The sequence below is a fragment of the Sinohyriopsis cumingii genome, chromosome 6 (assembly GCF_028554795.1).
Source record: "Sinohyriopsis cumingii isolate HCF-2022 chromosome 6, ASM2855479v2, whole genome shotgun sequence".
Classification (NCBI taxonomy): Eukaryota; Metazoa; Mollusca; class Bivalvia; order Unionida; family Unionidae; genus Sinohyriopsis; species Sinohyriopsis cumingii.
This window is the reverse complement of record NC_142966.1, coordinates 66,168,409-66,180,903: the sequence shown is the minus strand read 5'-3', so window position 1 is coordinate 66,180,903 and position 12,495 is coordinate 66,168,409. Positions and strand designations below refer to the sequence as shown.

The following is a 12,495-nucleotide window of genomic DNA, read 5'->3' as shown; positions in this document are numbered from 1 at the left end:
TTGAGGACTCTATCGAGATTGAACTTAATATTTTTCCGGGGCTTAATTGCTGCTAATCTCTCGAACTCATCCATATAATTAAAACAAGTATTTAAATGAAAGAATATAGTATAATGAATCACTGCAAATGGTTGATGATTGGGTCGACAACCCCGTGCAATAAATCATGTAGAGGTGAATTCTGCGGATATCATTTACAAAGCGTTCGTAATGGTTCTCTTGGGCCCCTCCCGTGCTTGGTTTGCCACGTCGGTGTAAGAGGAAAATCCCAGTTGTGTATCAATTGTGGCGGAAAGCGATACAGGGAACTAAAACGCTATTATGACAAGCGAATTAAAAACGCCGTCATTGACCCCACCGCTGACTTCGTCATTAAAACCCCCCAAGACTACGTTGAAAGATTCATAATTAAACCAAATAATAAATTAGACAAGTAGTATTATTATATAAATGGACCAAGAATTTCAGCCGCATCCTGTGCTCGTCAATTACGAGGCATCTCGCGACGGTATTGTTAGAAACCGCAAACTGAAGAAGCCGATTGGTACCGTGAATAATCACGGGTATTTGATGTTTGGTGCCGGGGGAAAAAAATATTATGTTCACAGGATTGTATTTGAAGCATTCAACGGATTAATCGAAAATGGGCTTGTGATTGATCATATTAATAATAATAAGACTGATAATTCTCTTATAAACTTGCAAGCTATCTCGCAAAGTCAGAATACCAAAAAAGGCCAAACTGGTAAATGCTCAAAAAAAGCAAAAAGCGTAAAGTCATTTGATACAACAACTCACGAGGAAAAAACATTTCACTCCATGCATGCGGCAGGAAAATATTTCGATATTTGTAGAGCCTCAATACAATTTGTTGCAGAACGAGTATATCAAACAGCAATCTCAAAAAAGACCGGGCATAGAATTCGATTTTCATATATAACAGAAATTAGCGAGTGACGAAGTCACCGGCGCCTATGGCGCTGACAAGGCCACCATGACAGTGTGAAACGTTATTGTCTGTTCCGGAAGAAAACAAAGTATGAACACCTCGGGATTGATACACGGGTTTTCATTTTTTTTATTTAAAAACAAGATGTTTTATAAGAATAATGAATATCGAAGACATCAATAATATATTAGCCGAGATTTCAAAATTAAAAAATCAAGGAATTGAATTATCTGATGGTCTCGACAGTGAAAAAATATTATCCGATTATGAAATTATTAACGAACAATCGAAACGGGGGCGTTTTACCCTGGCCCGCGAGTACTTTTTTATAAAACGATTACAACATACGATCAATGAAAACTTGTACCACAATGACTCAAATGCATTCATTGGACTATTTACTGCCGTTGAAATAATACGAAAAAAACTTGGACGTGTTTATGAACGACGCCGGGAGATTTCTAGTAAGATCAAAAACATTAGAAGGATTATAGACGAAAACTCCGGCGAGAAATTAGAAATTGCTTCGCAATTGAAATAATGGTAGGCGAATCACTTACTACTCGGCTAGCCAGAGAGCGGCTAGCGGCGCTTAAAAAGTTCATACCGTTACGAGACAGGGTCCGAGAACAACTTCAAACGCGGCAGCAACTACAAACCGATTTTACTGTTGGAAGCGAACAACTCTTTACCCCGGTAACTAAAGCGACCAAAGATGTTACGGCGGCAACTGTACCCGTCCTCGATGCGCTTGAAAAGATAGCGGCTCAGACCGAACAAACAAAAAAGTCTTTAGAAACACTAGCGGCTGCTACAACACGGAGGCTACCACCACTCGCTATAACCGAACCACAAGAACCCTATGTTACAATGGCCGACGAGGAAGAATTAGGTGCTACTGCGAAAGAACCAGAAGAAGAAATACCCGAAGAAACACCCGAAGAAACATCGAAAGAAAAAAAGAAAGAGGGAAATATACCCCGTAATGTTCTTAAAAAGTCCGCAATAGATCAAATTAGAGACATCGACGACGATGAAGAATTAGTTAATTTTGTTGCTACAACATCAACTAAGAACATTCGAGATGAGTATATCAATGAAGGTTACAAGAAAAAAATAACCTCGACGGAGAACTGGGCAAGAATAGTGTATTTAGCGAGTAAACATAGAGAAGCATTACCACATCGTGGTGATCCCGATTACGATAAATTCCTCGAGAAAGTTAAGAGTAGAACACCAAAAAAAGGAAAAGGATACTCTGTTGGTAAAGAATCCTACGGCGTTACCTGTCCTGGTAGTGTTCTCAGTGATATATCACGGCTAGAGGTACTAATTGGAGGAAAACGAGCCGGAAATAACTCTACGGAAATAATCAATGAGGCCGCCGATATTTGCAAGCGTTTATTTGCAGGCGGTATCATGGACATTAATGCATATCGAACGCTCATAGACGAACTCGTGGATGATTAATTGGAAAACTGGTGTTTTTAATAAGGATGATCATACACTACAACCATGATAAACCAGTACTCGTCTACGTGGTAAACTCGCGATTGCCTGTTTACCGCGCATGGTACGGAGATGGTCTCGGTAGCACCATTGCGGGGTTATTTGCAAGAATGGCTCCAAAAGTAGCGCCGTTAGCCAAACAATTAGGAATGAAGGCTATTGATGTTATTCGTGATAAGGGAATTAGTGCCATTGGAGATGTTGCCGGAAGGGCGTTTTCAGCCGCGCGGGACAAACTAATGTCGTTGGTGAAATCCAGGAGAAAAAAACAGAAACCACCGGTAATGCCATCAACGACAGTGATGCCTGCAAATGTCAGTAAAGTAATAAATAACGCCGTGGAAGAAAAACTAGAGTCGTTGGCGACGATTCAGTCGTTGGCGACGAAGCCATCAATGGCTGAGCCATCCGCCGATGCGGCAACCAACGCGCTCATGAACGCGATAGCGGGGAGTGGTTTAAATTCAAAGAATTTACGACGAAAAAATCGCAATTGAAAACATCAACATGATAAATAATAAAATGTTTGCGCGAACCGCTGATCCCGCGTTTGATATGGACGCCCCAGTGCACAGGGATGATTCTGTCCGCGATTATCAATATTATTCTTATTATGCAGCGCAACCCGACCTACGATCGCGAATTGAACTTCAAGTCCAAGATACCAGTAAATACTTTCTACCGTGTGAAGCGTTTATCGAAATTGAGGGAGAACTCGTGACAAATGCCGCCGATAATGCACCATACGCAGAAGACCATCGTGTTCGAGTTGGCTTCGTCAACAACGGTATCATGGCGTTATTTGAGAGCGCCAGATATCTTATTGACGGGCGAGAAATTGAATCAATAGAACGCGAGGTTGATGTTGCAACGACGATAATTGGGTTAGCGAGGTATTCAGATGATTATACAAGATCGGCGGGCCCATCTATAATGTTCGCAAAGGACTCCACCGATAACGCTGACCATCTTCAGTACGTTAACGTGCTGACACCACAAGATACTTCAGTTGCTAATCAAGCTGAAGCAGCCAACCCAGACCGCAGGGCAAGACCAGGCGCTGATTTTACTATTATGAAAAGTATCAACAATGATTACAATCTGGGATTCGCAACACGAGTAGGGATGTTGCAAGGACCACGCCGAAAGTTTTCATGCGCGATTCCACTCCATCACATATTTGGATTCTGCAGAAATGTTAGAAAAGTCATCTATGGGGCTAAGCATACAATTGCGCTGACGCGAAGGGGCGATGATAACAATGCAATATGGCATGCTGCTGGCGTCGCTGCCGGTAAAGTCGTTTTAACTAAAATGGCATTGTGGATGACGGTGCTGACTCCATCAGTTACCACGGAAGCACGATTGTTAGCATTTATGGAACAGGGGGGGAAATCGTTGTTGAGTTGGCTAGCGGTAACAACTGATGCTAAAGAGGATAACGTCGCCGATACGTTTACATGGCACCTAGCATCAAAACAGAGTGTTTCAGCCCCGCGTCATATATTCATAGCGCTACAGAATAGGGAACGATTGGGTAATCAAGAACGCAGCCATATGATATTTGATCGATTAGGAGTCATGGAGGTTTCGCTGAGAATAAACGGACAACAGGAACCATCCGAGGATATACAGCTTAATTACGGCGACAACCATATCGCACGTGTGTATCATCGATTGCTGTCATATATGGGTCGTGATCAAAACGTCGACACTGGTTTGCAAATATCACAACTTGATTTTAAAAACCTGTATCCGATTTATTACTTTTCGTTGGAACATCTTGATTTAACGAGACAGTCCGTCGTTGATATACACTTCAGAGCTCGTATAGCCCCGGCTGGTGCCAATTATAGAGCGGTTGCTGTCATTCTCAGCGATAAATCAATGCTGCTAGAAGGTGTTGGTGGACGAATGAGAATCGTTGATGCGCCAGTGGAAAACATGTAATTGAAAGCACAAAACGCGTTTACAATAAAATGTCGTATAGTGTCGTCAGTGTAGAGTTGACTGATGGTCAAGTTAAGAAATTACGATCAAAGTCGGCTAAACAATGCGGGACCACAATAACGCTGAAGCCGTCGCAGATGGCGGGTGGTAATCATAAGATATCGTTGACGGCGCGTCAAATAAAACATTTCAATAATGCGATGGAGAATAAAAAGGGAGTTCAAATAGATTTTTCAGCTGCAGCAATTAAAAACATGGAAAAGACCGGTGGGATATTTCCGCTGTTAGCTGCGATTCCAGCGTTGATTGCCGCGGCCGCACCAGCAGTGGCTAAGGCGGCGGCGTTGGGGGCCGTTGGTACCGCGGCGGGAATGGCATTGAAGAAGGCAACCGGGAAAGGCTACAAAAAAAAACGACCCGTGGCCGGAAAGGGTCTAAGACTACCGGGGAACCCCGTATTCATGGTATTCGGGAAAGGGTCTAAGACTACCGGGAACCGTTTATTGACTCAGGAGTCAATGACTCCCATGTCTAATTTTGATTTAATAGACGCCGCAAACGCGCTAGCGATAAAAAACTTCAGAGGTGTTTTTATGAGGGATCAATTACCGGCGGCCCCAAGGAATACTGAAACAGGCATAATTAACCTCGATGGGTCCTCCGGAGCGGGAACTCATTGGGTTGCATACGCGATTGATCCGCGTGCAATCGTCTATTTTGATTCATACGGGTTAGCCCCGCCGAAAGAGTTCATGCGGTATATCCGGGCGTGTTCAGCCCGGGCGTGTTCAGCCCGGGTTTTTTATTCCACGCTGCCAACACAGCAATTGAGTGACCCGCCGATATGCGGTCGTGAAGTATTGAACGTACTTGCGGCGATTTCATCATCGCGGAAACCACCTCATGTGGTTGTAAACGAATACACTAGTGGGGTCGTAGAAGCTCAACGGATTTTAGAGAATAACAATTTACAATAATAATGATTGATATCTGGGGACGACTGGTTTCGGCGCTGAAAAAACCCACGGAAACGGCCGCCGCCGACATAAAAAAACTAATCGAGGATGAAATCGCTGATACGTTGAATTTAACCAGTGTTGACCCGGGCGAAATAGTTGTATTTCAAGACCGCCAGGGTAAATTGAAATCCAGTAATGTGTCGCTGAATGACGTTTTAATACGACAGCGTGATACCGCCGAGGACACTATCGCGCTGTATACCAGCGACGGACGACTCAGACCGGGTCGACATATAGTGGAGATAGAGAGAATGATAGAATTAATCCGAGACAGTGCTATAAGGTTGAATGAATCCGTGATCGAACTTGACGCGCATGTGAAAAAATCTATCACCGATATACAGCTCACTACCGCTAGTTTTTTCGGGACCCCGACGGTAACCGAACCAAATCTTGAAACAATAAAAAATGCTATTTTGGAGTTTACGATACTGTCGGCCAATTTACCCTCGTTACGAAAAAATGTTAACAGGATTGATAGCGCCGTTGATAAATTCTTTGGTAAAAAAAATATCAAACCGGATGAAATCACAATAACCATAAATGATATCACTGCGTATGGACAGGAAATAAGAATAATCAAACTTATTGTTGAAGTGATTAGAGACGGAATACCGAGAATGGCAGAGCAACTCGAAAAAATAAAAATCCCTCATAAGAACTTCATCAACACAGTATACACAATTCAGCATGGATCATTCGATTGGACTCCTACACAGAATACAGTAGATATCACCGCAACTGTTAAGGGCATTTATCGATTGACATTGATTTCGGCGATGCAGTTTAGTATATCATCGTCGAGTTCATCCGGGTTTAACAATATAATATCAACAATTATAGACAAGGACACAATTGAACGGTTTGTGATTAAGGCCGTTGATAGCGGTCTATTTAGGACAAACATTACATGGTATGTGGAATTTGTAGCGGATCTAAGTAATTAAAAACACTAGCTCTTTTAAAATAAAAATGACCACCAAGGAAATTGAATCAGAGGTATCACCGACGTCACATCAATATCGATTCGATACCGCAAAAGAATTCTCCGCGAATTTGAAAACGCTTTCCGAACAATACCGCGCAAAAATAAAAAAATACCGCAGAAAAATAACCGCCATCGACGCGGTCGTGTACTCGATGTCGGGTATAGTGGCCGGTACCGGCGTCGTTTTATCCACGGTGACCACGATAGCCCCGATCGCTGTTCCAATCGCCGTCTCCGCGATGACAACAATTGCTGGAGTCACCAACGCAATCACTAGGAAGATATCATCGTGTTTTCAGAAAAAACTCAACGAGTATACAGTAAAACATCAAATAGTATCCGACGCGTACTCGAAATTATCCGGGTTGATCTCGTTGTCAATTGATAATTTGTTCGTATCCGATGTTGAATTCTCCACGATGGTCCAGTTGTATAGCTCCGCGATGTCAAAAATCGAGGATTTTCAACTAGAAGCCGGAACCACCTGGTTGTTGAAATTAGACACTAAAGACAACGAATAATAATAATGTCGCTGAACCCCGAAGGGTCTCAATTACTTCAGCGGATCGCGGAGAACACCACTCCGGTACAAACAAATATGATATCAATAACGTCAACGAAACCCGAATTCAGTGTGAACTTCCCATCGCCGGTTCCAGTAAAGGAAATAGCGCTGGCAAAATTGCGAGTATATCACAGTTGGCCTAATATCCGAGCGAACGCATTTAACGGACAACAACCTAATAACTCGCTGGTTTTTGCATGGACAAATAAACCCGATGGGACCCCAGACTGGAATGAGGTTACAATACCAACTGGGTCATACCAAATAGAACAAATCAATAAAGAATTTCAACGCAGGATAAAATCGATCACAGGAAAAGAATCAAAAATCGCTATTACGGTTCATGAACCGACGTTATCGTCGACGATTGAAATAAGCACACCGGGGTATATGGTTGATATTTATAACAGTTCAATAAGAACCATACTAGGATGGCCCAAAAATCCACCTCATGAAATCCCCGCGGACTTGCACACAAATGCGCAATCGTATCATGAAATTAATCCCAGTTATCGAGATGATTTGTCTATTATAAAAAACACGTTATTACCCAGTAGGTTTATATTTCAAAACAGGAATACCATGCAATGGTATTTTCCGTATAAGGAAACTCCTGAATCATCCGCCGTGGTCACAGTTAGTTTAAATGATATTAATAGGTATTTTGCCGAGATTAATCGTAATTACCAATTGCAACTAGAACAACTACGGAAAACAAAAGCACGAAAACACGTTGAGGTGTTAAATCAACTCATATCAGACATGGAATATATCAATGAACGAATCGTCGGGACAATATTCACTAACAGCGATGATAATAAACAAAAATTCCTAACCGAGTATAATATCACAGAAGCCGATTTACCCTATTTCAAGTTTCCAGGATACAACGCGCCAGAACTAAGAAAGTCTCTTAATGATTTTCTCGGTCCATCAACTTATTTCCTCAAACACGATAACGGAGATGGTGGTAGGCATATTGCCCCGTACAACGTAAATATCGCATCGGTGATAGCAATCAATCTAGTGTGCGATGTTATCGAAGGGAGTTACCAGGTAGATACCAAGCAATCAAATCAAGCTCAACAGGGGTATATCCTTTATTCATTTTCACCAACAGCCCCTCCCGGATTCTTAATCATTGAGAATCCGATTAATCCGGTCTATATGCGATGCCATAATCGGTTTTTAAAGAGAATTAATTTTAGACTTACCGATCAGTCAAATAACCTAATTGATCTACAAGAGGAGGAGTTAGTGATCACTCTGTTTGTAAGATCATAGCAGCAGAGGGGGCGATGACATCGACGCGGTCGTCGATGTGCTTACCGGACGCTGACGACGCTGGGGATCGACGCGCAGAAAGTGTTAATTAAACCAAATGACGACGCGACGATCCCCCAACGACGTCGTCGTTTTTTTTTTACCAGGCGCTGACGACACTAGATCGTTGAGTGCAGAAAGTAATAATTAAGCAAAATAACGATTGGACAAAATGTCCGATTCGCCCCCTCTGCTGCTTGCATGTATGTATGTATGTATGTATGTGTATGTATGTATGTATGTATGTATGTATGTATGTATGTATGTATGTATGTATGTATGTATGTGTGTGTGTGTATGCATGCATGGATGTATGTATGCATGTATGTATGTATATATATATGTATGGATGTATGTATGTGTGTGTGTGTGTCTGTATGTATGCATGAATGCATGCATGCATGTATGAATGTATGTATGTATGTGTGTGTGTATGTATTCATGTATGCATGCATGCATGCATGCATGTATGTATGTATGTATGTATGTATGTATGTGTGTGTGTATGTATGCATGCATGCATGTATGTATGTATGTTTGTATGTATGTATGTATGTATGTATGTATGTATGTATGTATGTATGTATGTATGTATGTATGTATGTATGTATGTATGTATGTAACCACTAATTACTAAGGCAGCTGCTGTTGACATAATCTAAAGCACTATAATTCGAGTTTTTCATCGAAATTATTGTTCGATTAACATTACACTGTTTATCTATTACAGGCTCCCAGACAGATACATCCTTGTTTTTTTCTACACTGTTCGGATCACTGAATGTCATTATTTGTATCGAAATTGGAAGTTCAAATTAATCAATTCGTAATTTATTACCTTCAATTACATCTACCACGGATGTCCGGAGTGGATAATTCAGTGTAGTTCATGCTCTACGATTAAATTCAATACGATATGGCAAAACAATGCTTTGCATGACCTCTTGTTGAAAACGGTAATATGGGTGGTTGAGATGCGGAAAAAATGTAATGTATCCTACTTACCAAATTCAGTTTTTTTCTTCATGATGCTATGAGAGGAACTGGAATCACGTGATTCATCGCCCCTTGTGCCTATGGGTGAATGAAAGAAAGACATAACATTTGATTTATCAAGCATTCTCCTATATAATCCAGGGATAGCGCTTTCCGTTCTGTCTGGTGCATATTTATAATTCTCTATAAAATTATCCTATACACGTTGATATATTTTATAAGAATCATGAATGACGGTGTAGATAGATGAGAACATATTACTAAATTGTCATGCGAGTGTCTGCTACACACGAGTGCACATAACATCGATTATGTATCATCATGTTTTGGTGATGTGTGCTTAGTCGTGGCGGAATATTGGATGGTGTGTGCAGGAAAGACAATGGGTGTCATTAGTAGTAGAGAAGAATGGGGATTCTGGATTGTATGATGAGGAGTGGCTCAGTGCAGAAGGGTTAATTGTTATGAGCGTCTTGGAAATGGGATGGATACTCCAGATGGACTTCGGCAAAATAGCCCCATGAGTCATCCTGATATCCTGCTTGTCTTTCATTGAGGAATTTTTCTCTAGTGATAAAGTGCAAATCACCAATGGGAAGAGAATGTGACATGGCCCAACCAGAGAGATTATTGACAAAATTGCAGAGGATGTATTTAGATGGTTGAGTGGGATCGTAGTTGGACATGTATTTGTTATTGTCGAAAGCTTGGTTTTGACTTACAGTGCAGATGTCTCCTCGAATCATGCTTTCAGTGAATATGAACATATCTGGATCTCGGAAACATTCAACTTTACACTTGACTCTTCTTGAGAAGATCTTCCCAGGAGAGACCTATGAGGTGAAATACCAGAGCAGATCGAGCAGAAAATGATCTAGAGACATGTGTCTGAAATTTTCGAAGACATCCATGAGTAGAAGCAAGGCTGTTTTCATGTACAGGTAATGAAAATCTCCTAGAGTGTGACATCCGAGCTCGCTCCATATCTTATTCGCAAACTGATAATCTTCCTACGTGATACTGGAAAGATCTGAGAATAGAAGGTCTCCAGAGCTGGTAATGAGGTTTCATCGAATCTGGACCAAGCATTGATGTGTTCATAGGGATAAATTCCTTTTTGTTGCAGAAGCGGAGCACGATCTTAAAATTCTTCTTTTAGTTGCATGAACTTAGGAAAGATTTGAGCGAGTTCTCCTAGCGACGACTACATATACCGGAAGGACTCAATGAATCGAAAGAGACCAATCGAAAACAACATGTATTTTTCAAACTTTTTGGTAATGCATCCTACTTATTAAAGCATTGGCATCCGGGGGTTGATATCGAGCAGCCCTTCTAGGCATTGCCGCCAAAGCCGCCCTCATCGCAATCGAGGCTGCCTAATCGGGGCCCCCGGTGCAGCCTCTGCAGCAGGGACGGCCGTATCACAAAAATCAGCAAGCAAAATCATGGCCCTATCAACTCCTCAGCGAGAGATCTGAAAGTATTTTACAGGATCTGAATAGAAAGGTCAGGACGCCAGCACAGAGTACGCCCGTTGTAGGAGCATCATGTTATGGTAAGGCTTAAAATGGTTATGGTAAGTTTTTCATGGTACTATTATAGCATATAATCATGTATTTGTGATTTACTCCCGATTTTCGGTCTCTTAACGATGATTCTCCAGTGGATGACTCCACCACCGATTACGAATTCGTGGAGTATCTTGATAAAAATCTCATCAATCTCAACTCAAGCACCCATCGAAACATAAAGACGCGCGATGAAGATTTGTGCCTGATTTCCCATAAGGCAATTCTGGAGGTCAGTATCAAAATACAAACTGCAGTGGGCGGTGACCATCATGCGAATGACCAAATCACGCTTCAAGTTAACGGATGGTCGTTAGTCAAGTTGGCTGAATATCAACTGAATAAGCAAACCGTCGACGAAATCAGTGACTACTTGACTCAAGCACGCACCATCATGAACTTGATAATGTACAGCGATGATGACATGCGATCGTGCGCGACCAACATATGAGAGTTCAGAGATGCCAACCCAGGAGGGACCTTTGGCATGGAGTTTCATACAGGTGCCGTTACAGCCAAACCCCCTGAGCCGACGGACAGAGAAGCCTCTAACGCTATAATCTACACAACAGCTGGTGCATGAGCCAAGAGGTACACTTTAGCCTATATGATAGCCAACGCAGGAGGGTCAACCATGGTGACAGGTGCCCTTCTCTTCCTTTTAACACAGCTGTGCACTACAGACTATAACGTGGGACGAGCTCTGACTGATAGTGCACTCTAGATCTGCATGTTTCTAAGTAGAATATTTAGCGTCTGTCGAGATATACGTACCATATTCATAGGTGACAAACACACGCTTATACTGGAAAGAGACTCGTCCGCTCAATACATAAACAGAGCAGCCTCAGCAGCGGATGGTAACTTAACCTTTACGTGGTTGTCGCTGAGGATGCCCAAAGTCACATCTTCCGCCACGCGCATGCTCGAACTGGAAACGACGTTAGCCCAATTCACCAAAAAACTGCACTTCGAACAAGACCGTATCTACGTGCAGCATTTTGCCAGAGAACAGGTGACCACCTCGTGGTGAGTTGCCACCAATCAAGGCAGCGATCTTCCCAGACTTGTCTTCATCGCCGTTGAGCAGGAAGACCAGCGCACGAACAGGAAAGAAGCACATCTTCAAACATTTCAATCTGTCTGGCATTCATGCCCCATTAACACCAGACAATATCAAGAGCGAGAACTCGAATGAAACTTCGTTGTAGGTACACGAAATTACTCTCGAGCCTGCATGACGCTGATGGTGTCCCCGCAGAAAAATCAAAACGTAGATATAGAAACAGATTGCGTTCGAAGGTTTTCTAACATATATCCCATTATCCACTTCGAAGTCTCCAAATATACCGAACGTCTCAAAGACTCTCCTGATGACATAGAATTCTAATGGACTTTTGGAGATCCAGGTGGTGATTACACCTGCAACGCCCTGGTCACCTCAGACCGATTCATGACTATGGACTCCTCAATGGAAAAATGAATATCCTTATAAAGACAGGCCTAGGAAAAAGACATCTCAGCAACGAAGACACTGGAATGGAGGCTACCTTCTAACCGTCATTGTTCCCTTCATCTCAACCAAGGCTCCCAATTTATTCGCTAACGTCCTAGCGCCGTTAGGA

General features: G+C 42.2%; 1 protein-coding gene across 2 annotated transcripts in view; it reads right to left on the bottom strand.

Annotated features, from left to right (window-relative positions):
* Window positions 1–12,495, bottom strand: part of LOC149797116 (uncharacterized) — a 74,715-nt gene that overhangs the window by 50,146 nt on the left and 12,074 nt on the right. For both annotated transcript variants that reach the window (XM_089961790.1, XM_089961789.1), the window contains exon 3: window positions 9,309–9,377. In XM_089961790.1, the coding sequence (XP_089817916.1) occupies window positions 9,309–9,377 (69 nt within the window). The remainder of the gene's footprint in view (window positions 1–9,308; window positions 9,378–12,495) is intronic.